This window comes from Malus sylvestris, chromosome 8 (genome assembly GCF_916048215.2).
Source record: "Malus sylvestris chromosome 8, drMalSylv7.2, whole genome shotgun sequence".
Lineage (NCBI taxonomy): Eukaryota > Viridiplantae > Streptophyta > Magnoliopsida > Rosales > Rosaceae > Malus > Malus sylvestris.
Window position 1 is genome coordinate 5,051,535 of NC_062267.1, and position 25,248 is coordinate 5,076,782.

The 25,248-nt window shown below is 39.9% G+C and overlaps 2 protein-coding genes and 1 long non-coding RNA gene across 7 annotated transcripts; all 3 read left to right on the forward strand.

Moving 5' to 3' along the window:
• The first annotated feature begins 6,214 nt into the window (after positions 1–6,214).
• Positions 6,215–10,770, forward strand: LOC126632718 (uncharacterized). 2 transcript variants are annotated; one of them, XM_050303184.1, is made up of 12 exons: positions 6,216–6,456; positions 7,248–7,422; positions 7,566–7,649; positions 7,756–7,997; positions 8,117–8,360; positions 8,467–8,546; positions 8,629–8,713; positions 8,837–8,968; positions 9,065–9,178; positions 9,361–9,402; positions 10,011–10,095; positions 10,221–10,770. In XM_050303184.1, the coding sequence occupies exons 1-12, from the start codon at positions 6,320–6,322 to the stop codon at positions 10,310–10,312; spliced, it is 1,512 nt and encodes a 503-aa protein (XP_050159141.1). In that variant the 5' UTR covers positions 6,216–6,319; the 3' UTR covers positions 10,313–10,770. The 2 variants fall into 2 exon arrangements, with proteins under 2 accessions (XP_050159142.1, XP_050159141.1); XM_050303185.1 differs by lacking the exons at positions 10,011–10,095; positions 10,221–10,770 and having other exon boundaries at positions 6,215–6,456; positions 9,292–9,390.
• Positions 10,771–13,328: 2,558 nt separating this feature from the next.
• LOC126632716 (protein phosphatase 2C 53-like) lies at positions 13,329–16,837 on the forward strand. Of its 4 annotated transcripts, none has more exons than XM_050303182.1 (5): positions 13,329–13,479; positions 14,010–15,274; positions 15,392–15,709; positions 15,826–15,931; positions 16,160–16,837. In XM_050303182.1, the coding sequence occupies exons 2-5, from the start codon at positions 14,378–14,380 to the stop codon at positions 16,495–16,497; spliced, it is 1,659 nt and encodes a 552-aa protein (XP_050159139.1). In that variant the 5' UTR covers positions 13,329–13,479; positions 14,010–14,377; the 3' UTR covers positions 16,498–16,837. The 4 variants fall into 4 exon arrangements, with proteins under 4 accessions (XP_050159139.1, XP_050159136.1, XP_050159138.1 ...); XM_050303179.1 differs by having other exon boundaries at positions 13,332–13,608; positions 13,988–15,274; XM_050303181.1 differs by having other exon boundaries at positions 13,332–13,608.
• A 3,442-nt stretch (positions 16,838–20,279) lies between these two features.
• Positions 20,280–21,270, forward strand: LOC126632724 (uncharacterized). The gene is made up of 2 exons (XR_007626797.1): positions 20,280–20,390; positions 20,609–21,270. It is a non-coding gene; the product is annotated as an uncharacterized LOC126632724 (long non-coding RNA).
• Positions 21,271–25,248: the final 3,978 nt, after the last annotated feature.

Here is a 25,248-nt window from a genome sequence, read left to right on the forward strand (position 1 = left end):
TTTGACTATATAATATTGTGGCAATATGTTGGAAAAAGTGTGTGAACCTATAAAGATTGAGTAATGTTAAATAGATTAAATTTGTAGAAAAAATTTTGGAAATCAAGAGAGATGGAAGTTGATGATTGATTTATTACTTGAATGTTGATAAACATACTTATTCCTGACACAGTTTGCAAATTTAGTCTCTGTTGTATTATCCATAAAAATTACGCTTTTACAGTGAAAAATTCAAATGTAATAGTAATATATTGAACTCATAATATTAAACTCATGCGTTCAATATATTGAACTCATAATATTAAACTCATGCGTTCAATATATTAAACTATTGAGTGATATTTATAATTAAATTTCTATAAAAAAGTATGACTCTAACTTTCACCAATGTAGCCATTTAGTACTATAGTATTACGTTCAAATCTCGTGGATGGTGAATTCAATACCAAATTAGGTTGTCAATTGTGTGGTTTAACCGAACTTCTCATCTCCATAGTGTAAAATATATCTTGTACAAAAAAAAAAATTCACCAATGTAATATAGTGTTATAGGCTCAATTTACCATAGAAGATCTTATCTCTACTAATTAATGAAACCCTCTTGGCAACCAAAAGATGGTGAAAAAAAAACTTAATCTTCTATCACACAAAAAAAATGATAGGTAATAACGTAATTTCACAGGTTCAAATTTTACTGTTTTTTATTGAAGTCTCACATACGGATGATATTAAACTACCTCTAATATTAAAAAAAACAAAAAAAACAAAAAAACCAAAAACAAAAACCTCCATTCCCCCCTCCCCCAACATTCTCTCTCTTTCTCTTCCTCTCTCCTTCTCATTTTCTAAAAATATATATAAACAAATGCTAGTATATATTTAATATAATTATCATTTCGACGGTGAATTTTAACATTAGACTCTGTATTCATGGAAATTAGGATTTACATGTTTCTAAATTATTACCATGAAATAAGTTTGAGTTTCACTTCCATATTCCGTAGCGTTAGGTTAAACTTGGTGGTTCACAGAAAATGATAGGAGGTAGCCTGTAAAAATTAGGTCCCACAACCTCTCCACTTGTCAGAAAAAATAGGAAAAAGTCTTGGTCTGTCGAAAAAATAGGAAAATGGATTTAAATCCTTGAGGACCACACCCACATTAAACCTATCTCCCACTACAGACCAACACGGCAACACCCCCACCACCAAGTCTCTCCGCGTCACGGCGGCTCCCGAGATAGAGGTAATGCAAGGAGGAGGAATCCGGTCAGGCTCCATGGAAGTCGATTGGTTCTGATTCTCTTGCTTCTGGAGCTTCTGGCTCGAGTTCGAACGCCGAGAGAGGACGGCGGCGAATTGGAAACCCCACTACACCTAACTCGCCGGCAATTTCGATTTCTCCGTCTCTCCGCCCCGTAGGAATTTGGATAGAGAGGAGAGAGAGGGACTGGAACGGTGACGAAAGAGAAGCAGGGCGAGGTGAGAGAGAGAGAGAGATGAATGGTGGGCTAGCTTCTATTTTTTCCGACAGATGGACGCAAGTGGGCCACCACTTTTACTTCTTGTCCGCAGGTTGACCGGTTTCATTATTTTCAATCTTCAAACTTATTAACAACCGTCAGATTTACATATTTTTCATCTTGACCGTCCGTACTTCGTACCTCGAAAAGCTACGGAACATGGAAAAAATTTCCATGACGTTTGACCAAATTTTACCAAAAAAGACAAAAAAAGGTTAAAAAGCAGTTGATTCTCTGATTGTAGACCTATCCGCAGGAGATCGTATCCTACGGTAATTACAATACGAGGTCCAGGGTGTTTCAGCAGGAGCCACTACGTCACTGACCTGGGCAGTCAACATATCCACATCCCACTAAATGCGAGTGCACACCACGCCCCAATCACAGCCAACTAGTTGGGCCGTCACTGCACTTCGTGAGAAATTTTTTTGTTTGTTTCCGAAATGATGACAAAGATAATATGTCATATTTCTAAATTATAATAAAATTATAAATGCCATCAGAAAGGATTTGTGTTTTCCTTTTTCCTACATAATTTGTTCATGTTTATTATCGGTGTGTGGCCTCAATTATGGATGTATGCTTGTTTGTGAGCCTAATCAGCAGTGCAAGCTCCTCTGCGTGCTAAGACATAAGTATACGCTATATCGGGGGGACCCAGGTGGAAGTGTATACTGCCAGAACCTTCAGTTCGTGAGTGGTCAAGGGGTTGTTTGCATGGATGCTGCTGGAGAGGTTCATCGTTTGCCCTTGTCCTGCTTTGGGACACCTCATCTGGGACATGCTGCATCTCGATACGTTGCAAGAGCTGATTCACCAAGGTCGTCTGCTGCATGAGGGCACTCATCAATTATACGACTTGTTGGGTGAAGTGTTGTTCGCCATGTGGGATGGAAGAGCTTTGACGTTATACATCTCCTTGAATGGTGGAATTGTAATGGAATTCAAGCGCGAGATTAAAGCTGGGATATGTCAAATATGTGAAAAAAACGGGTGAAAAATACCCCCGATTCAATCATCGGTTCAGAAATATGAAGCCGGGACAATTAAACTGGTCTTGGGCCGATTTGGGTAGCTAGGTGAGCCACAAGAGTAGGCGGACAGCGGGCACGGGCTGCATCTCAGGTGTGGATGGGGCCGCAAAGGCGCATGGGTCCTGTCCTGGGCCCTTATTCATCTTGGCACGGTTTAGGCTTGTGTGACGTTCATGGCCTGCAAGGTCTTAGGCTAGTTGTTCTACAGCAGCTTGCTAAGGCGCTGCCCTGTGGGCTTGTCGCTTTGTAGTTACTCGATGAGTTGCTACTCCGTGGGCTGCAGCTGTTGTTGCTTCGTAGCCTAGCTGTCATGGAGATGTCCCACTTTCCACTGCCACGACAGTTGTTGTGGCTGCCATGGTGGTGGTGCTCCGCGGTGGCAAGGTTACTCCTCTTATCGTGGTGAGTCTCGTGGATTGTCGTAGTGGGGCTACATCGTAATTTTCATCATTTGATCCAGATCCTTGAACGTAGGAATTTCCGTTCGTCGTGCTTTTTGAATTTCATTCCATTGTATTTTTCTCCTACGTTTATTCAAAGAATTAAAAAATTCTAGGAATAAGAACGTATGAAAAATTTACGTATGAAAGAGAAAAGATAAACTTTGAATGCGAAAGTCTTATTCAAGCGTGTGAATCAAACTCTTAATGAAAGCACCAATTTGTGGATGCAAATTTCCACTGTTTTCTCATTTGACAAAAATGCACCTGCAAAATAATAGCACCTAATATTATGGCTAAAAGCCTCACACGCCACGAAGAATAGAGGGCTTTAGGTGAATAATCTCCAATGCCAAAGTTAGAATTCTGGAAATAATGTGCTTAGGAGTTTATGGGTAGCAAATGACTTAGCATTTTAGTGGGCTAAGATGGGTATTTATAGGAGAATGGTCGAACCTTAGGGTGAGGAGTGGCCGACCTTTTATGGTGTTGTTGACCCTAAAAACTATTAAGCCTACGTGACGCGCATGCCAAGTAACTAATGAGTTAATTACGTCATTCGGTTGTATGCGGACGTGCCAACTAGTCAGCCGAGCTCGGCCAAAGAGTAAAATATGTTAATGTTGTGTTGGGTGCGCTACTGACTTCTGAATCTCGTGACTGCGGCCGAGGAAGGAACACGTCTCAGCCTTCAGGTTCTAGAGCATGAAGACAAGGTTGCTAGTTCTGCGAAGTTCAATATCAAATTCGGCTTTTGATGTGCCGAATGTAGTAACTTGTAACACTTCACTTCGCCGAGAAGGCTAATGAGATGACCTCTGCCAATAAGGATTCAAAAATCCTTCTCGACCGAGACTTTGATAGATAACCAGTCAGTCTCGACGCAGTGCTGTTTATCCAAATTGAAGGTACTCTGCGGTCGGTTGATACTACAACAACAGTGTTGTTTATCCAAATTGAAGATGTTCGCCGGTTTCCTTCACAGTGTTGTTTATCCAAACTGAAGATGAGTCGGCAAAAAAGGGAAATAAAAATCTAAAGGTTGTTGAGAGGTTTCGCGTAGAGCGAGGATTTGCGCAAAACAGTTTATGTGTTGAGTTGGAGGTCCCCTTTGTGTTGCACGGTTTCTTGTATTTATAGGGATGAGTACACAGTTGATAAGTTTTGAAGCTCCACCATGCTACTAAAATTCTTCCATCGTTCAAGCTTTCGGTCAAATCCTAATTGCTTTTGTATAATTCGCATGCATCTTGTGCCTATGCAAAGCCAAACATTATTTCATGATGAGACCACGAGTTTAATGAGACATATTTCTATCTCGAATGGACTCTGGGGTGATATTTGCTTGGCTGATGATGTTCAACTGCGACTTAAACTCTGTTTATACTATATTTAGGGTCTCGTATTTAGATTTCGTATAAATACCCAGGGGACTTAAATGTAATTATGTGATAAAGGAATAGGCAAATATGTAATAAGTGAGGAATCCTTATTCTATAAAATGACCCCTCACCCTCACAATTGAGGGAGACCAATTCCTAAGGCTCCTCACCCCCCCTAAGCTCTCACTCTCAGAGCTCTCTCTCTCCCTCAGAAATATAATCAGTGTGGACGTAGCCCAAATCTTGGGGTGAACCACGATACACCTTGTGTTATTTACATTACTTGCAGATTCACGGTCGGATTTATGTTGTTCCAAGACCACCGATTTTGTGCATCAACAAACTCTATCAGGAAAACTGATCCGTTTGTCATCTATGACTTTTCAAACAAACTAAAAAGCCTATCTAGGAATCACATCATCACCAAAAGCCTAGATTTCCTAGACTTCATGTCTCATCCATCACCCAAAACCATCATCTTTATTGTTGCATTAACCCACACATGCATTCATCCATCCTCGCATGCATCATTGCTGTGCGTATCCCAATATCCCAAATGGTCAAATCAATGGGGATTTAGACAAATATTAGGTTAAATAATTTAATATATTACCAAGAGATAATATCATGATTAAAATCACAATATTATTTCTCAATAATAATCGAAAATTATTTCAACCTCTTTGTCATTCAATGGTCTAAAATTCTGTTCATTCAACGACATCGATTACTCAGGCCGATAGTGTAATTTTGGGTCCAAACATGTGTAATTGGGCGAATAATTGCAAGATATTATGTGAAATAATATCTTGCAATTAACATGACAATTATTCATAATTTAAATAGGAGGTTTTGGGAGTTACCCTTTGAATAAAATCAATAAAGGATTAACAAGGAGTGATGAGAGGAATTTGAATAAATTCCATATTGATTACATTTGACTCTTTCTTGATTGAGCTGTTATTGTCTGCTGCATGCACGTGGGGATTCCAGTGTGCCTCGAGGGTAATATCTTCCTTCTTGTCCAAAAATTCGGTGTGCCTCGAGGGTAATATCTTCCTTCTTGTCCAAAAATTCACTGTCACCTCCATAATATTTGAGATTATTTTTGGCTCCACATAGATGGTTCAGACCATTGAAATACAATACAAAGTGACATTCACAAAAATGTGTGTCAGAATTTGTGTAAACAAATGGTAGCTTTGATCGGCCCACGTACTAATCTTATATTTATTTGAATAAAAATATAAATAACAATAAATTTAGATCCTATCCGGAGGATCCTTACATCTTATTTGTTCATCGTACATCGTGTGATCATAAATTATTATAAATTTTTTTATTTAAAATTAAACACAAACAGTACCTAACAAAAACTAATCTCACAATATACAATGAACAGATAAACGCTAGGATCCTCACAAAGAAAATCCGTAAACAATCCTCTCCTAAGAACAATAATCCGTAATAACGAAAATAAGTTGCTTGCCTTTTGGGTATTAAAATCGTTAAAGCGTCATTAAAATGACAACTACACTGCCCCTCACCACAACGTGGAGCGTGTCACACTCCCACTCTCAAGCGCGTGACTCCGCCACTCATCCTGCAGCAGCAATCTGAAAAATATTTATAAAGAAATTGTCGAGCTCCGCTCCACTGCCTCGAAACCCCGTGGGCTCACAACCACCAGTCAATCGTGATCCGACACGTCATCCCGAGTAGGAGCCAAAGTCTGACCAGTACACGTGGCGTGCGAATAGCGGTTGAGGAGTAAAAACGAGAGAGGTAAATATTTTGGGAGGTTCTCTTTCATCATCTACTCGTCGTCGCAATAAAAACGAAGCTCCCTCAGAGGAGTCAGAGAGAGAGAGAGAGAGAGAGAGAGAGTCTGTAGAGAGAGAAAATACTGGACGGTACCGTGAGAGTGAAGAGAGAGAAAGAATGGAGGATCTGGAGGAGCAGGAGGAGGAGGAGGTGCTGGGTTCGAGCTTGACGATGGAGAAGGTGGCGGCGGCCAAGCAGTTCATAGAGAACCACTACAGAGCTCAGATGAAGAACATTCAGGAGCGGAAAGAGAGGTAATCTGCAATCTGCAGCTTCAATTGCTTCTGGGTTTTCATACTTAAGCTTTGTTTGGATTGCTGAATAATGTAGTTTGGGGAAGTAATTCGAGCTCTGAATCGTGAAACTCTTCGGTGTTTGAATTGGGTGTTGTCATTTCATGAATTGGTTTCGATTTCTGCTGTTTGGTTGCTGAGAAAATGTGGGAATAGCGAAATGTGTATTGGTATCGTGGTTTTGTTAGTTGAAAATGTGATTCTTTAATGTTTTGGGTTGAGGAAGTGTGGGGGTGAGTAAAGAAATCAGATTTTTTTTTAAAGATGGAAGCAAGTAGTCATGGGGCAAATGAGGGTCTAATAGGGTAGTTATTCCGTTGGGATAAGAATTGGGGTTTGCGGAATCTGATCCGTGTGGGTTCGGAATCGGTGTTTATTTGGTAATCTTAGATTGTCTTTGTTTGATTTAGGCTGTATAGCAATTAGACTACTACCCTTAGTCCGCATCAGTAATACTCAGATGTTTGATAGAATCCAATCTAGCAAGGGCAGTTCATCTCCCCCGAAGTCTCCCAAATGCCAAGGGGCGGCCTAAAATTTGAGGTTAATGATAGGGTTATTACATTTGCTTTTCATAGAGTTTCACACCAAAGTTCTAGAAGTAAGGTAATTGAAAATAAGAAACTTCTCCTCTCACATACTCCGACTTAACATGAACAAGGGTATTCTGGTGAAAATCATTAAGGCCACTGCCAAATGCTTTAGTTCAAAGATGCAGTGAGTTACCGGCATGATATTTATTTCTGTTGCAGACGATGGGTGTTGGAAAGGAAATTAGCTTCGTCAGATGTGCCAAAGGAGGTACAAGTCAACCTGATTAAAGACTTGGAGCGAAAAGAGACAGAATTTATGCGACTTAAAAGGCACAAGATATGTGTTGATGATTTTGAGCCTTTGACCATCATTGGTAGGGGGGCCTTTGGTGAGGTCTGTATTAAACATAGTATTCTAACGAACGTATTAAACTTTTCATTGACCATTGGACTCGCATTAGCTTGAAGTTCCATTTTATGCTTTAGATGTGGTTGCTAATTGCAGTATACCTTTCCTAATTCACTCTCAAACTACAGGTCCGATTGTGTCGGGAGAAAAAATCTGGCAATATCTACGCCATGAAAAAGTTGAAGAAATCTGAAATGCTGAAGAGAGGACAGGTAATATCACATATGCAACTTTGTTCCAAACCCACCACTGGAACTCATTCCTGGATTTTCATCATTGAAACTTTGCTGTTGATATATTTTTCGTTTTGCCTTATAGGTGGAACATGTTAGAGCTGAAAGAAACTTGCTGGCAGAAGTTGCCAGCCATTGCATAGTTAAACTTTACTACTCCTTCCAGGACGATGAGTACTTATATTTAATAATGGAATATCTGCCTGGGGGTGACATGATGACTCTGCTGATTAGGGAAGACACATTGACTGAAAGTGTGGCTAAATTTTACATTGCACAGAGCGTACTGGCCATAGAATCTATTCAGAAACACAACTACATACACAGGTTGAAGAATTCTACTAATATCATGTTATTAAATTTTTATTTTGTTACCAGAATACTTGTTAGGTGATGAATTAAGTATGCAATCTTGTCTCACCACTTCATTTTCGCTGCCTCTGCAGAGACATTAAGCCAGACAACCTGCTTCTGGATAAAAATGGTCACATGAAACTCTCGGATTTTGGCCTCTGTAAGCCTCTTGATTGTACAACTTTACCTTCACTGCATGAAAATAGAACTATGGATGATGAAAATATGACAGAACCAATGGATATCGACACATGCGTTCCTGATGCGGATAATCGGAGTAGTTGGAAAAGCCCCGCCGAACAGCTGCAACATTGGCAGATGAACAGGAGGAAGTTGGTATGTTAGCATCTTTACAGACTGGTTTTTGCGGTATATCTTTAGCCTTAACCCGTAGACATTTTCCCCTCACTCTATTGTTTTTTGTTTCTTCGTTTTCTGAAAGGCATTTTCAACTGTGGGGACACCCGACTATATTGCACCTGAAGTGTTATTGAAGAAAGGATATGGAATGGAATGCGACTGGTAAGTTTATACTGCTAATTTATTTTTATTCTCTCTTGCATTCTCTCATCTTTGTGTTTATGATATGTATTGTTTGGTTTAGGTGGTCATTGGGAGCAATAATGTATGAAATGCTTGTTGGTTACCCTCCATTTTATTCAGATGATCCAATAACTACATGCAGAAAGGTAAAATGCTTAACGCTCATGTAAATCTGAGTGCAAAGTTTTTGTGGTGAGTCATAGGTTTGAACTAAGGTCACTTCAGTTTCACATACAAAATTACTCACTGTATTTGTCAATTTACGTCAGATTGTTCATTGGAAAAACCACTTAAAATTTCCAGAAGATGCAAGGTTGACAGCTGAGGCTAAGGATCTTATTTGCAGGTTGCTGTGTGATGTTGAACATAGGCTAGGGACTGGAGGGGCACATCAAATCAAAGTAAAGCTCTCCTATTTGAATAAATTGTTGTCTTTATCCTCTAATCAGATTTTTTTTCTTTCTTAAATTTCTAAAAACTATGTTGTATTGTATCAGTCTCATCCTTGGTTCAAGGATGTTGTGTGGGACAAACTCTATGAAATGGACGCAGCATTCAAACCAGAAGTGAATGGAGAGCTTGATACCCAAAACTTTATGAAGTTTGATGAGGTATTTTACAAGATCATCCTTCTATTTCTTGTATCATTGTTTATCATCTTCTGCACCGACATCTACTAATATCAGTGCTATAATTAACAGTTCCATTTATCTATACCTTTTAGCTTCTGTACTTTTGCACTACCAAACCTATTGAAATACTGACTTCCGTACATCTTTGCATTTGTGCTTAGTTGGACCCGCCAGCGTCAGCAAGAACTGGATCTTCACGAAAGGTTTGTAACTGTAGATGCTGTCTATATACTGATGATATGCAATACATATTTTATAAGACATGATATGTAATACTTTACACAATCAATTGGCATTATGCTCATCTTTTCCCTGAAGAGAAAACCTAAGCTCAATACTGGGTTCCCTTTGTTAAAAAGGCGCCAGAGCCAAGAGAACTGCCATAGGAAAAAGAAAAGATCATAGTGTAGACCTTTTCATCTATGTTTGTCTTCAAGATGACGTAATGCCAAATTACAATTGTTGACTTTAGCCGGCCACCATGAAATCTGCATTAGTGCTGTTTGATGCCAATAATTCTGTTTTTAATTTTCTGAAAAGGGAATTTTCTTGTAAAAAATCAATCTCAATTGGCTTTTGCTTATATCTCAACTTGTGAAACATTATTTTCAGAACTCAGAAGGAATCTGCATTATTAGGCAACGCCTCATTCCCCTTTTGTTATCAATAGAGTTCTCATGTCTATTCTCTAGAGGATCCACAAAAATCTGCAATAGCCTGTTCATACGAACTCGTACCACATGTTTAAGTAATTTATGATTTAGTATGAATGTACAATATGTATTCCTTATCACCTTATACTTTCATGCAGTTGCAAATGACTCCCAAAGATTTAAGCTTTGTTGGCTATACATACAAGAACTTTGATGCTGTGAAAGGGCTTCGTCAAGCTCTTGGTACGCAATGTTACTCTAATGTTGACTCTTGTTTCCAGAATCGTATAACTTAACTGGAATTACCTGATGTTATTCTGTTATGAACCTAAGCGGATTAAAGCTTATATATTCGCCAATATATGCAGGTGATGCTAGGGTAGATTTTACTGCTGAACGGGCAGCCAAGGAAGCCGAGTTACAGATGCTTGCATCAGCCGGTGATCCCATGTTACCATAACACCAAATCCCTGGGGACAAAAGGTGACAAGATATATACTCATGTCCTTAATTTGGGTTCATATTCAAAGAAACTTGGCATATCTTTCAAATTGGCTGCCGCGTAACTTGCAATATAAACATTTTAAGTGTACAGTAACTGTAACTATTGAAGAACTTCATAAAAGCCCGGAAAAAGAGGCGAGTGAGAGACTTCAGTAATTAGGTCTTGTGAATTAGAATTTTAGAATTAATGTAGCCTGAGAATTCTGGGAACCCGCTGTCCTGACTGCCCAGGTTGGCAGTATTGTACAATGCCTTCTCTAGTGGCAGTTTCTGGTGAAAGTACCAAGTATTCATGGCCAAATTACCAAGAAACTCAGTAGCCATTTGACAAGTAACTTTTCTCTCTGTTGTGTTTGTTTAAGGCTTTTAAGGGATGGACTTGAAATTTGCTATGAAATGAAATATTTGTGTAAATATATTGCTTCAATTTTCATACCTCCATATTATATATCATATGCCTCTTACTCTGGCCAAAATGGAATTTTACAAATGTATGTATAAGGTTTTTTTGTTGTTGTTGTTAAATATGTCAATTCCTTGAACTTCGAGGTTGTTACAAGTGGGAGAGACTGTACTGCGGTGACATGACAGATTTTCTCCGCTGGCGTGTCTTGGGGTATGTTTGGGTGAGGGAATTCCAAATTCCAAGGGATTTAGACAAAGTGAGGCAGGAAATTGGTCACAAAAAGTTACACATGAGGGATTAGAAATGCACCGCATGAGCAGTACAATGGAGTGTAAGAGGGATTTGTAGGACTCATGTAGTTATTTCTAATTCCTCCTATCTAACTTTTTATGATCCATTTCTTCATCACTATGCCTAAATCCCTCACTCAAATATACCCTTGAAGAATTTCGAGCCTTCTTTTCTCTCCTAGCTTTCATGTTCTGTTTTTATTTATTTGACCGATATTCTAACTGAACTTAAATTAGAGAAGAGGTGTCAAACCAAGATGTTTTGTAAAAAGACATTGTGTAAACCAACTTGGTTATGCTTAAGTTTGCTACTTTCATTTTTCTGTTTAAAATTGGAGATTTTCACACATAAAAATGGGAAGCCTTTTGTTGGCTTTTTTTTTAATATTCTTCAAAATCCAACATGTTCTTCCAATCGTAGAAAAAGATAAATCACAACGAATTTTCAGTACCAAAAAAAAAAAGAAATAAATAAAAGGAAAATTAATGAAAATGATTTGAAAATTTTGAGTTTTAACGATAAGGTTAAGTGAATAGTACCAGAATTGACTTTTTCGTGTAAAAATGTGATTTTTCGTTAAAATGAACGTACCTAAAGCTTTTCGTTAAAATTCTCAATAAATAAAAGCCATTTGGGCTCAGCAGGCTATAACTCTCTCTGGCCCACTAAAATCTGAGACCCAATAGGAATTCACTAGACAAAGTCCACCAAGTGGGCCTTAATTTTAAGCTCTGTAATTCGCGTCAGTCAGTGACGTCGTTTTATTACACAGGTCAGCAGTTATCCGGATTGGGACATCATCCCTTTAGGTTTCAGGATGTTTTTCTCAAGAAAAAATAAAAAAATTACACTGGACATTATTTTAATTTTCCATCTGTTTTCAGATCAATATTTATGGAGAAACCTTTTCCAAATCGATATTTTTTTAATCAACTTACATAAATTGGGATTTTCCGTTATTTTAACGTTTCAGTTCAATATTATGTATCTCTATATGAGACCGAATGATCATTAATTATTTAGTTAATTATTTGCTTTAGTCAACTAGATACAGCAAACTCTGAATAATTAAGCTCAAAATTGTCAGCCTCCTCCCAACCTAATAATACAGTTAGCAAGTTGAAAGGAAATATAATGAAAATAAAAATTAAATCTAAGTTTGGATGGACGGTTTCACTTTTCATAAGACGTGAAAGTTTTTCACAATTTTGGATTAACCAAACACACGAAGGGAAGTGATTTCTCACCTCGAACTCATTTCTTTAAAAACCAAGTGCAAATCTTAGAAGAGGTTCTAAGTTCGAATATCCATTATCACTAATCCACGCAATGTATTTTAAATTTGTATATAACCACTATGTATTTAGGCCTAAAATTTGAAGCATATTTTCTCAAAGTTGGTATTCAGATCATATCGTGATTTACTATGGCTACCGTAGGATAATTTGTTTTTCCTCTTCCTTTTTTGGTTTGTTTGTTAAATCAGATGTTGGAATTTAGAAATGAAAAGCCTTTTCTTAAATGCATTGCGTAAATGCTCTCAATTACTCAAACTACAAACCCCTTGCGATTTTCATATGCTTCTTTTTAATGTTTTACAAAATAATTAACCCACCTTCCATAAAGGTAAGATGGAGTTTGTTGGTAATACAAAATTTTAAACCAAGTGAGTGCTTCATTTTATAAACCAATACAAATACTTACAACTTTAAGTCTTTTTTTTTTTTAAATTTTTATAAATTTATTATTATTAAAGAAGCGAGAAAAGTTCGAAACTATTATAACCCAACACTCTATTAAAAATTTTGTCTACACTTTATAAGATCTATATGAGTATTAAACATTACCGATCTATCAAGATAAAAGAATAAATTATGATAAGTTTGTTGCAATTCCTAATCATTGTTGCGTATAATATCTGCTAACATTAATAATAAGATTTCTGCCATTTATAAAAACATATTAAAACATTGGAAGAAACAAAAGAAATTTATAACAAAATTTTTTAATTAGGACAACAAGTACACAAGATAAGACTGTCTAGGCAGGATACCAGAGAAAGATCGTCCCTCTTATTAACAAAAATTTATAGACTTATAAAAATAAAAAAATTAAAAAAAATCCTTTGAAGCATTTTCCTTTTGATAATAATTTAGGATTAGAGAATTAAAAGGGAAGGATCATGGGATGGGTGGAGATGCTTTAATATGCTCTTCAGGATTTGACATGTGTAACCTTTTTCTCACTCTTCAAATTCACTCCCCTGTCTGTCTCTTGTCCTTTTTTCCTCCATTATTTCTTATTATTTTTACTTTTTCTGGTATATTTCTTTCTCCACTCCCTTTCTTGCGTTTGCAGGTCTCAACTCTCTCCAGCTACATTTATTAATATTAAAGCAGTCATCTTTGAGCTGGGTTTTTTAATTGGTAAGCTTCCCATATCTTGTTTTCTTGATTTCTTTGATCCTTTTCATGGATTTCAGCTGTTTAAATAAAGTTTAGAGAGAGGGAGGGAAAGGAGGGAGGGAAGGAAAGACTACACGGTTGACAAATAAGGTAGTGATTCTTCTTCTTTTACCTTCTTGCCTTTTCCTGCTTGATAATTGTCATAATTATTTGTAGAGAGAGAGGGAGGGGAGAAGAGAGAGAGAGAGAGAGAGAGAGAGAGTTGAATTACGAGAGGCAGAGATAGGTTGCCTCAGATCCAGGGAAGTCTAAGTTAATATTGATGGGAAAAAGTTGCTTTCTTTGATAGGGTTGGGTTTTCATGTGACCCTTGGGGCTTTGCCTTAGTTGGGTTTCTTTCTCATGACCTCCTTTTCTGTCTTTTTTCTTTCTTGTGCTTTGATAAGTGGTTGGTTCTAAATTTAATCTGATTTTTGTACTTTTTTCTAATTTTACAGTTTTTCTTTTCTTTTCATTTGTGCATTTAAAGCCTGTATCTTTCTGGGTTGTAGTTGATGAGAAGAGTGAAGAGAAGAAGTTGAAAAGGGCTCACAACCTGTCAATTTAGTAATATTAAAGTCCAATTTCCAAAAATGGAAGTGTGGATCCATTGTTGATGACCAGATCTGACTGATCATTTCATTTTCCACCACCCTTTTTAGCTCATCCATACGTTCACATCTCCTGAATTTTGCACCGTCTTTTCGCCTTTAATCGGGTGCCCTCAGGCATGGAAAATGGCCCGTTAGAACCCACCGTTCACATTCCGAAATCATTCTCAATAGGGGGAGAAAGTCTTCGATTAATTGAGAAATGACAGGTTGTGTGATGTTGGAGGGATTGGAGGGTAACTTTTTGTACTGCCCAGATAAGGATTTTCATGGAGGATATGTCTCCGGCGGTCGCGTTGCCATTTAGAGTAGGTAACTCAGTCTGTGATAACCCAACCATAGCTGCCCACATCGATATCACAAGCCTTAAGCTAATGAAAAACACGGCGGGGTTTTTATCTGGTTCTGTCACCATGGGTTCCAGTGAGACAGTTGCAGCTGGTGAAGAGGATTGTAATTGTAGTTGCTCAGGTAATGATAATTTTGGAGCAGTTTCTGCGCCGAAAGAGGACAAGGGAGGGGGAGCTCCTTTGTTGGATATGATATCTCAAGACGAACGCAATTGGGTTTCTTCTGCTGATTTGGTCGGCCGTGAAAGTGAGGACGATGATTCTTTATCATTGGAAGGCAATCAGGTTCTTGATAGCTTTTGTTCAGTCTCAGTGGCGAGTGAGTCAAGTAGCTTGTGTTTAGAGGACTTCCTCGTCTACGAGATTGGTCCTGATGCAGGCACACTGAGTTCTGTAGACACGGAGCAGAGCATTTGCTGTGTTGATGTTGTCGATAAGGCTACAGATTTAGGTGATTCAAATTTTGAGACAGAGATCACAAGTGACCCCCTTGCTGTGACGGGGAACCCTGAGGAAGAAATTGGCGATGAGTCTGATCCAAAGCCATCTGCAGTTGTTGATCAATTACCTGTGGAAACGGGGGCCAAAGAAACAGTCAGCCGCAGTGTTTTTGAGGTAGACTATGTGCCGCTTTGGGGGTTTACATCCGTGATTGGAAGAAGACCAGAGATGGAAGATGCACTTGCCGCTATACCACAATTTTTGAAGATTCCAATTCAAATGCTGATTGGTGACCGCATACTTGATGGCTTGAGCAAGTGTTTACACCAAACTGTGCATTTCTTTGGAGTCTATGATGGTCATGGAGGCTCTCAGGTACCATTTCCTAATCCTTACGTGTTCCATGGACAACTTTTTCCTTCTGCATAACATGCGCATAATGTCTTTCTACTGGTATTTTATTTTCATGGAATCGGCTTTAATTTTGTTTAGGTTGCAAACTATTGTCGTGATCGCGTTCATTTGGCTTTGGTTGAAGAGATAGAATCTGTTAAGGAAGGCCTAGTTAGTGTAAGTATCAAAGACAATTGCCAAGCGCAATGGACAAATGCATTTACGAATTGTTTTCTTAAGGTTGATACTGAGGTTGGAGGGAAGGCTGGTGTTGAGCCCATTGCCCCAGAAACTGTTGGTTCCACTGCTGTTGTTGCCCTTATTTGCTCGTCTCATATCATAGTAGCAAACTGTGGAGATTCGAGAGCAGTTCTGTGTCGTGGTAAAGAACCCATGGCATTGTCGGTGGATCATAAAGTAAGACATTGTCTAACCGAAGTCTTGTATCTTATAGTTTATTACTGATTGTGGAAACTGATCTGCATTTGTTGTATTTTGTCGTAAATTCTTGTGTATGGAACAATCGGTTGTAGCCAAATCGGGAAGATGAATATGCAAGGATTGAAGCAGCTGGAGGCAAGGTCATACAATGGAATGGCCATCGTGTGTTTGGAGTTCTTGCTATGTCAAGGTCTATAGGTATGTGCTTCACCATGGTTTTGTCTTCTGTTCTCGTAGAAACCTTTGTAGTACTTCACCGAATGCTATATATACAATAGATTTGATGCTAGGTCCCAAATATGATGGTACGTTTAGATGCACAAAGACGTTTCGGTGACCAAAGTACATAGAAAAGCTATGTCCTACTCTAAAGCTTGAGCAGTTCAACAGTAAAGTTGAATTTCAACTTTTGTTTTGGGTTTGCAGGCGATAGATATTTAAAACCGTGGATCATTCCAGAACCAGAAGTGATGTTTATTCCCCGGACAAAAGACGACGAGTGCCTAATTCTAGCCAGTGATGGTCTATGGGACGTTATGTCAAACGAAGAAGTGTGTGACCTTGCTCGGAGAAGAATACTCCTCTGGCACAAGAAGAATGGCGCAGATGGACTTCCGCAGGAAAGAGGCGAAGGAATTGATCCCGCTGCCCAGGCAGCCGCGGAGTTTCTTTCAAACCGTGCCCTTCAAAAAGGAAGCAAGGACAACATTACTGTGATTGTGGTAGATTTGAAAGCTCAAAGGAAGTTTAAAAGCAAAACATGATCGGTTCCTTCATCTCCCATTTGATCTGTAGCTGTATGATATAAAAACTTTCGTATGATCTGATTTATCGTGTTGCCCGTTTGTTTTTCGCCCGGGCTTCATTGCTTAATCCGAACCGCACGCAGTCTGTATGTACTGTAGAACATTTTCTGTACACTGCCGAGCTGTGGCTGTGTAAATCTCAGCTGCTTTGTAGAAGGAAAAAAATAGGAATATGGTGGCAGGGTGATGCTTTAAATTGTATTCATTATGCCTCCGAGTTAAAAGAAAAAGCTCAGTGAGGTATTTACTTAAATCTGTTATTTCAATCTTAGTGCTTATAAAATTACTAAATTTGGAATTTGCTTGCCACTTGTAATGATCTTGCAAGAACAAAAATGGGATTGTCATGCTATCGTTTTCTCCTTCTGCACTCATCTCATTGTTTTTAGGGAGTTTTAACGAAAAGTTTACGGTACTGTTCACTTTAACAAAAAATCACATTTTTACACTAAAAAGTCAAACATGGTACTATTCACTTTACCTTTTATTTTGTCCTTATCATTAAAATTCAAAGTTTTCAAGCTTTTTTCATTAATTTTCCATTGTTTTTATCGTCTTATTGTTGACTTTTCTTAAATTTACTCACGAAGAATGAGGGCAGAGGAAAAGGATAGTGCGACAATCACCTCTTAAACAAAAATGTAAATAGAAAGAACCATAACACTGGCCTCATTTGGCAGATCAGACTGTACTGATTATTCATGTCGGATAAGATAAATAATCATCGGATAGTACTGATTAAATTAGTTGGGCGTTTGGTGTAGTATCAAACAAATGACCGTATTATTTATATTGTATTTGATCGAAGTGTGGAAACTTTTGGGAGAGACAGGTATAACATGGCTCACTGACCTTTTCAATAGGATTTTGAAAACGAAGAAGATGCCAAATGAGTGGCGAACGAGCACTTTGGTGCCTATCTACAAGAATAAGGGCGACGTACAAAATTGCATGAACTATAGGGGTATTAAGCTAATGAGTCATACAATGAAGCTCTGGGAGAGAGTCATTGAGCATAGATTGAGGCAAGAGACACGGGTTTCGGACAACCAATTCGGGTTCATGCCAGGGCGCTCAACCATGGAGGCAATCTATCTCTTACGAAGATTGATGGAAAGATATAGAGATGGGAAAAAGGATTTACACATGGTCTTTATAGATTTGGAAAAAGCGTATGATAGGGTCCCAAGAGACATTCTTTGGAGGATTTTAGAGAAGAAAGGAGTACGAGTAGCATATATCCAAGCTATAAAGGATATGTATGAAGGAGCAAAGACTGCCGTAAGAACTCATGAAGGACAAACCGAAAGCTTTCCCATAACTGTAGGATTACATCAAGGCTCATCCTTAAGTCCTTACCTTTTTGCGTTGGTAATGGATGAGTTAACATGACATATTCAAGATGATATTCCTTGGTGTATGCTTTTCGCAGACGATATAGTGTTGATAGATGAAACTCAGGAAGGGGTAAATGCAAAGCTTAACCTTTGGAGAGAAGTGTTGGAATCTAAAGGTCTTCGCCTAAGCCGATCAAAGACAGAATATATGGAGTGCAAGTTCAGTGCAAATGGAGGCCAAAACGAGTTAGGGGTGAGGATCGGAGATCAAGAAATACCAAAGAGCGACCGTTTTCGTTACCTAGGATCTATCTTGCAAAAGAACGGAGAATTAGATGGAGATCTCAACCATAGAATACAAGCTGGATGGATGAAGTGGAAGAGTGCATCCGGCGTGTTATGTGACCGCCGTATGCCACTGAAGCTCAAGGGAAAATTTTATAGGACGGCAATAAGGCCGGCGATGCTGTATGGCACAGAATGTTGGGCGGTGAAACATCAACACGTACACAAAATGGGTGTAGCGGAGATGAGGATGCTTCGTTGGATGTGTGGGCACACGAGAAAGGATAAGATTAGGAATGAGGATATCCGGGGTAAAGTAGGAGTAGCCGAAATTGAAGGAAAGATGAGAGAAAATCGGTTACGGTGGTTTGGACATGTGCAAAGAAGGCCTACTGACGCTCCGATTAGAAGATGCGACTATGGGACAGAGGTTCAGGGCCGAAGGGGTAGAGGAAGACCTAGGAAAACTTTGGAAGAGACTCTAAGAAAAGACTTAGAGTACTTGGATCTAACGAAGGACATGACACATGATCGAGCACAATGGCGTTCTAAGATTCATATAGCCGATCCCACTCAGTGACTTGGATTTTCCAAGTCTCCAACCGAGAAGTTTTCCTCACTCGGAAAATTAAGGGAACACTACCCCAACCTACATGCTCCACTCAGAAAGCTTCAACATACAAGCTTCAACAAAAGAAAATTCAAAGAACTTAGCGAAGAAGGCTTTGGTGTATCTAACACAATACGTTGAAATGAAGGAAAGCTTATTTATTGATATCCCCGATAAGCTACAAATATGTACATATACACGAGTCAAAATAAACACACAAGAGGGAGCCTTCACAAAGGTTGCTTAGGAGAAGTCTCAGCAGTCGGTAGAGCCCCAGAAAGAGAAGGCACCGGAGGGGGATCATTTGGAGCCTCAGTACTGGACAGAACCCTAGAAGGATGAGGCATCAGAGGTTGATCATTTGGAGCTTCATTACGCGGTACAGCCCCAGAAGACGAAGGCAATAAATGCCTTTGGAACAAACCCACAAATCTCTGATGATCAAGTAAAACCTGACCATCAGTTTCCTTCATCTGGTCAAGCTTCCTCTTCATGTTTGTAGCATAGTCATGTGCGAGCCGGTGCAACTGTTTATTCTCATGCTTGAGCCCTCTAATCTCCTATTTGAGACTCATCACTTCAGCCGCCAATGATTCAACTTGGCGGGTTCGAGCAAATAGGCGTTGGGCCATATTAGACACAGAACCTGCACACTGAACACTGAGAGCCAGCGAATCCTTAACAGCTAACTCATCAGACCGTTTGGAAAGTAGTCTGTTATCTTTGGGAGTGAGAAGGTTCCTGGCCACCACCGCAGCGGTCATATCATTCTTCATCACGGAATCCCCAACGGTAAGAGGACCAGTAGGGGAGACGAAGGATGGGCGCCATATGTTGTCTGGAGAAGGCGGGGCTGCCTCTTCAACAAGGTTCAAGTCAAAACGACGGTCGGAGGGGCCAGACATTTTCAAAGGTGTTGAAGAGAGAAGAGGTCGGACAAATCAAGATCTTAGAAGTGCAAGAATGAAGCTTCTACTGGTGGAGATTCAAGTGTGCTTTGGAACTTAATGCCAGCCCCTATAAAAATCTGCACTCGACGGAGCTTCAGAAATCGAAGAGGCGTCTGCTCAGAAATCGAAGACGCGTTTGCTTTCTCAAAAGCTGGGCTGCTTAGAGATCACGAGGGTTGATCTCAGAAATCGAAGAGGCGTTTGCTTTCTCAAAAGTTGGGCTGCTCAAAGACCTCGAAGGCTGATCTCAAAAATCGAAGAGGCGCTCGCTTTCTCAAAAGCTGGGCTCCCCAGAGACCACGAGGGCCGATCTCAGAAATCGAAGAGGCACCTACTTTTCCAGCCTTGTCAGCACCTGTCACACGCACACTCAGCTTTGCGAAAATTATGGGCATTCTATCGAAGACTTCTGGGGAAGTAGAAAACACATGAATCTTACTGTTCAATCACCCATTTCCCACACGCAACAATAGCTCATGGGTACCACAGATAACTTTGCCAAAGTTCTCTGCCAAAGTTGAGCACGTGAAGCTTGCAGCTCCTACTACATCGCTCCCATAAATTTTGAAGGTCTAGCTACCATATTATTACCCACAAGGGTAAAGGAACAGTACCACTGCTGGATAATTGGAATGTCCTTGTGTGTCAACCTCTGTGCTTCGTGGCAAGGTAGACTAGCAAACATGCCCAACCTTTACTCACATTCGAGAAAACACTCCCAATAAGATTGCTTGCTCCAAAATCGAAGAGGCACCGTCCTCCGAATCTCGAGAGCCAGACTCTCAACATGACTACTTTCTTAAAAATCGAAGAGAGGGTAAAGGAACAGTACCATTGCTGGATAATTGGAAAGTCCCTGTGTGTCAACCTCTGTGCTTCATGGCAAGGTAGACTAGCAAACATGCCCAACCTTTACTCACATTCGAGAAAACACTTCCAACAAGATTGCTTGCTCCAAAATCGAAGAGGCACCGCCCTCCGAATCTCGAGAGCCAGACTCCCAACATGATTACTTTCTCAAAAATCGAAGAGACACTGCTCCCCGAATCTTCGAGAGCCAGACCCCCAGCATGATTGCTTTCTCAAAAATCGATGAGGCATCGTTCTCCGAATCAATCGAAGAGGCGCTCGCTTTCTCAAAAGCTGGGCTGCTCAGAGACCACGAGGGCCGATCTCAGAAATCGAAGAGGCACCTACTTTTCTAGCCTTGTCAGCACCTGTCACACGCACACTCAGCTTTGCAGAAATTATGGGCATTCTGTCGAAGACTTCTGGTGAAGTAGAAAGCACATGAATCTTACTGTTCAATCACCCACTTCCCACACGCAACAATAGCTCATGGGTACCACAGATAACTTTGCCAAAGTTCTCTGCCAAAGTTGAGCACGTGAAGCTTGCAGCTCCCACTACATCGCTCTGACCAAGAAAGGTAAAAGAATAACAAAGAAACAGCACTAACAAAGTTTAGACACATAAATTTTGAAGTTCTAGCTACCATATTATTACCCACAAGGGTAAAGGAACAATACCACTGCTGGATAATTGGAAAGTCCCTGTTTGTCAACCTCTGTGCTTCGTGGCAAGGTAGACTAGCAAACATGCCCAACCTTTACTCACATTCGGGAAAACACTCCCAACAAGATTGCTTGCTCCAAAATCGAAGAGACACCGTCCTCCGAACCTCGAGAGCCAGACTCCCAACATGACTACTTTCTCAAAATCGAAGAGAGGGTAAAGGAACAGTACCATTGCTGGATAATTGGAAAGTCCCTGTGTGTCAACCTTTGTGCTTCGTGGCAAGGTAGACTAACAAACATGCCCAACCTTTACTCACATTCGAGACAACACTCCCAACAAGATTGCTTGCTCCAAAATCGAAGAGGCACCGCCCTCCGAATCTCGAGAGCCAGACTCCCAACATGATTACTTTCTCAAAAATCGAAGAGACACTGCTCTCCGAATCTCGAGAGCCAGACCCCCAGCATGATTGCTTTCTCAAAAATCGAAGAGGCATCGTTCTCCGAATCTCGAGAGCCAGATACCACAGACCACTTTTTCAAAGTGCTCTGACAGAGTTAAAACATGTGAAACTGGCAGCTCCCACTACCGTGCTATGACCAAGCAGGGTAAAGGAATAGCATTACTACTTGTTAGGGAGACTCCTATATATGTCGACCTCCATCCCCAACAGACAGGCAGACCTGCAAAAATGCTCAACCCTTCATCATATCTGAGAGGGCACTCCCAACGAAGCCTTTCGAAATATTCAGCTTTCTTTCCCCCCGATATTACCTCTGCAAACAAGCTATACTAGAGCAAGAATATCTCATATCATCAGGGTTAAAAGCAAGAGTATCCCATATCATGCTTTTTCCCTGTCTTTTCCTTTGGCCTTGTTTTTACCTGCAAGACAAGGAGAAAGAGAGCAATCAGTCAGCACTTGGAATCAAGCTTCCAGCCAGGAACTGACTGCCTGGAACCCCTTACCTGATTACTTACCTGGCATTGCTCTTGAGTACTCATCTTCAACATCTTATGTTTCCAGGGAAGATTCCGCATCTGCTTGAGGAACATATAGGGCAAGTGCGAAGGATACAAGGAAGCATGTGGAGACAAGCGTAACAGCACACGTGCCGATACATCCATTACTCTGTCAAAAGCAAAAGTATCTCATATCAGCAGGGTGGAACGTACTCTAGATTTGATGGACTTGTTTTGACCCTCAAATTCTTCAGTCGGCCTTATACTCTGGAGGAAACCAGAAAACCCTCCAGCTCAGTTCAAGAATAAGCCTGTGGAAAGTTACTTCTTCAAAAGCAAAAGTATCTCATATCATCTCTTCTCATTTTTCTTCTCTTTATCCTTCATGCTGCTGCAAGATGGGGAGAAGGTGAACAATCAGTCGGAGCTCTGATTGCTTACCTTGTCTGTCACCTCTTTCAGCAGACCCCCTAGCTCGGCGACTTGGGGGACTCTTACTACATGGTTTGTATCGCGCTTGACCAAGCCTGAAACTACAAGTAAGCTTCAAGTGAAATTGATACATTACCTTGTGCATCTCCACCAGTTAAAGATACCACCCCTGGATGGAGGAAAAGTACTTCCAGAGAAGATGCCACATCTACCTATGAGACAGATAAGGCAAGTCAAGACGACACCACACTCCGATACTTAGAAGTTTCGTGATTACGAGATCATTCTCCCACAATATTTCCTAATGTCATTTGTACTAAATCATTCACTTGTACTCACTAAAGGAGAGCTTGAACCTATGTACTTGTGTAAACCCTTCACAATTAATGAGAACTCTTCTATTCCGTGGACGTAGCCAATCTGGGTGAACCACGTACATCTTGTGTTTGCTTTCCTATCTCTATCCATTTATATACTTATCCACACTAATGACCGGAGCAATCTAGCGAAGATCACAAAAAGCGACCGTTTTCGCTACCTAGGATCTATCTTGCAAGAGAACGGAGAATTAGATGGAGATCTCAACCATAGAATACGAGCTGGATGGATGAAGTGTAAGAATGCATCCGGCGTGTTGTGTGACCGTCGTAGGCCACTGAAGCTCAAGGGAAAATTTTATAGGACGGCAATAAGGCCAGCAATGTTGTATGACACAGAATGTTGGGCGGTGAAGCATCAGCACGTACACAAAATGGGTGTAGCGGAGATGAGGATGCTTCGTGGGATGTGTGGGCACACGAGAAAGGATAAGATTGGGAATGAGGATATCCGAGGTAAAGTAGGAGTAGCCGAAATTGTAGGAAAGATGAGAGAAAATCGGCTCCGGTGATTTGGACATGTGCAAAGAAGGCCGAATGACGCTCCAGTTCGAAGATGTGACTACGGGACAGAGGTTCAGGGCCGAAGGGGTAGAGGAAGACCTAGGAAAACTTTGGAAGAGACTCTAAGAAAAGACTTAGAGTACTTGGATCTAACGGAGGACATGACACAAAACCGAGCGCAATGGCGTTCTAGGATTCATATAGCCGACCCCACTTAGTGGGAAAAGGCTTTGTTGTTGTTGTTGTTGTTGTACTCTCTAAACTTTCTATATTTAGAAAAAAAAATACATTTATGAGGAGTGTAGAATAAGATTTTTGAAGTGCCAATAACACTTCCCAAAAAAATTTGACATATCTTCGTTTGTTTGTTGAACTTTTCTCATATTTATACCTATTGAAATTTTGAAAACCACACAAATTTTCAAATAACAAAGAAAAATAGTAAATCTCATACATCAAATTCAAAATATTTTCCATTTCCTTTTCTATTCACTGTAATCAATGATGCCGCAGCAATAGCAAGACCAGTTACAGCTGCGCCATCCTCCGTCAAGACTGAAACAGATGTGGGATGATGTCCGCGCCATATAATGTCTGTCAACTTCATGCCCTCAGCAGCTGCACATTTCTTGACAGCTTGTATGGCAACAAGAAGAGAAGCACCTTCAATAATAAATGAGCTACCAATCACAAGAGCTGCATACTGAATTTTTGGTGGAGGCTGTGAAGTCCACAAGTTTTGAACTCCATGAACGATAGTCGCACCAGAACCAAGACAAAGGATACCCACAGTAGACTAGACAAATCTTTCCTTGGATTGGAGCATCCATAATCGTACAAGCATGCATAAACACTAGAAATAGCTTTATATGGTGGTTTGATATTGCTGCGCTTTGAAAAAAAACTACTTCTGCTGTGCTGTGAGAATAAGCTCATTTTTGCTGCTTCACGTTTTCAGCTTTTTTTTCACCCAAAACTATGAAAATAAACTGTTTTTAAGTGTTTACCAAACACCTTTTTAAGCTCAGTTTTTTTTTTATACCCATTTTTTATAAAAGCACTTAAGTACCAAACCAGTACTCGAACCAGTCCCAACCAGTCCAAAGTCTCTATAATTTGTTCCAAATTCCGAAGGGATTCCAAGTGCTCCTTGAAATGCATTCCATGAAATAAGAGAATTAAGATTGAAGCAGTTGTTGTTCCATCCTTCTTCAAAAGGGAGATTGACGTCAATCTTTAAACTCAGAAAACTTGTTAGATGGTTGGCAATCATGGAAAAGATTTTCTTGAAGCAAGGGATCTGTGCATTCATGGAGGTGATTATGCCTTTTAATCTTAAGGAAAACTAATGAAAATAACTTGAAAACTCTGAATTTTAACGATAAGGACAAAATAAAGGGTAAAGTGAATAGTATCATGATTGATACTATCATGGATAGCCTGATTCGTCGCAAAGAGTGCAGCCCATGAATAAAAAAGAATACACGCCATCCTTAGTTGAAGTTCAACGGGACTAACAAATTCCATTGGTGCTTTTGCAAAAGAAGTTGTAATTCCTATAGCTTTCATCCTCCACAGCACCCACCAAAGAGTAGTGTACCCTCCATGGCCAATTCCCACAGACACTTTCACTTCTACTTTAATTGACTTTGTATCACCAATGGGGTGCAAATCATGGTCACGAATTTGCAACACCAAATGATGCATAAGTTTGTGCATTCCACATAGCATAG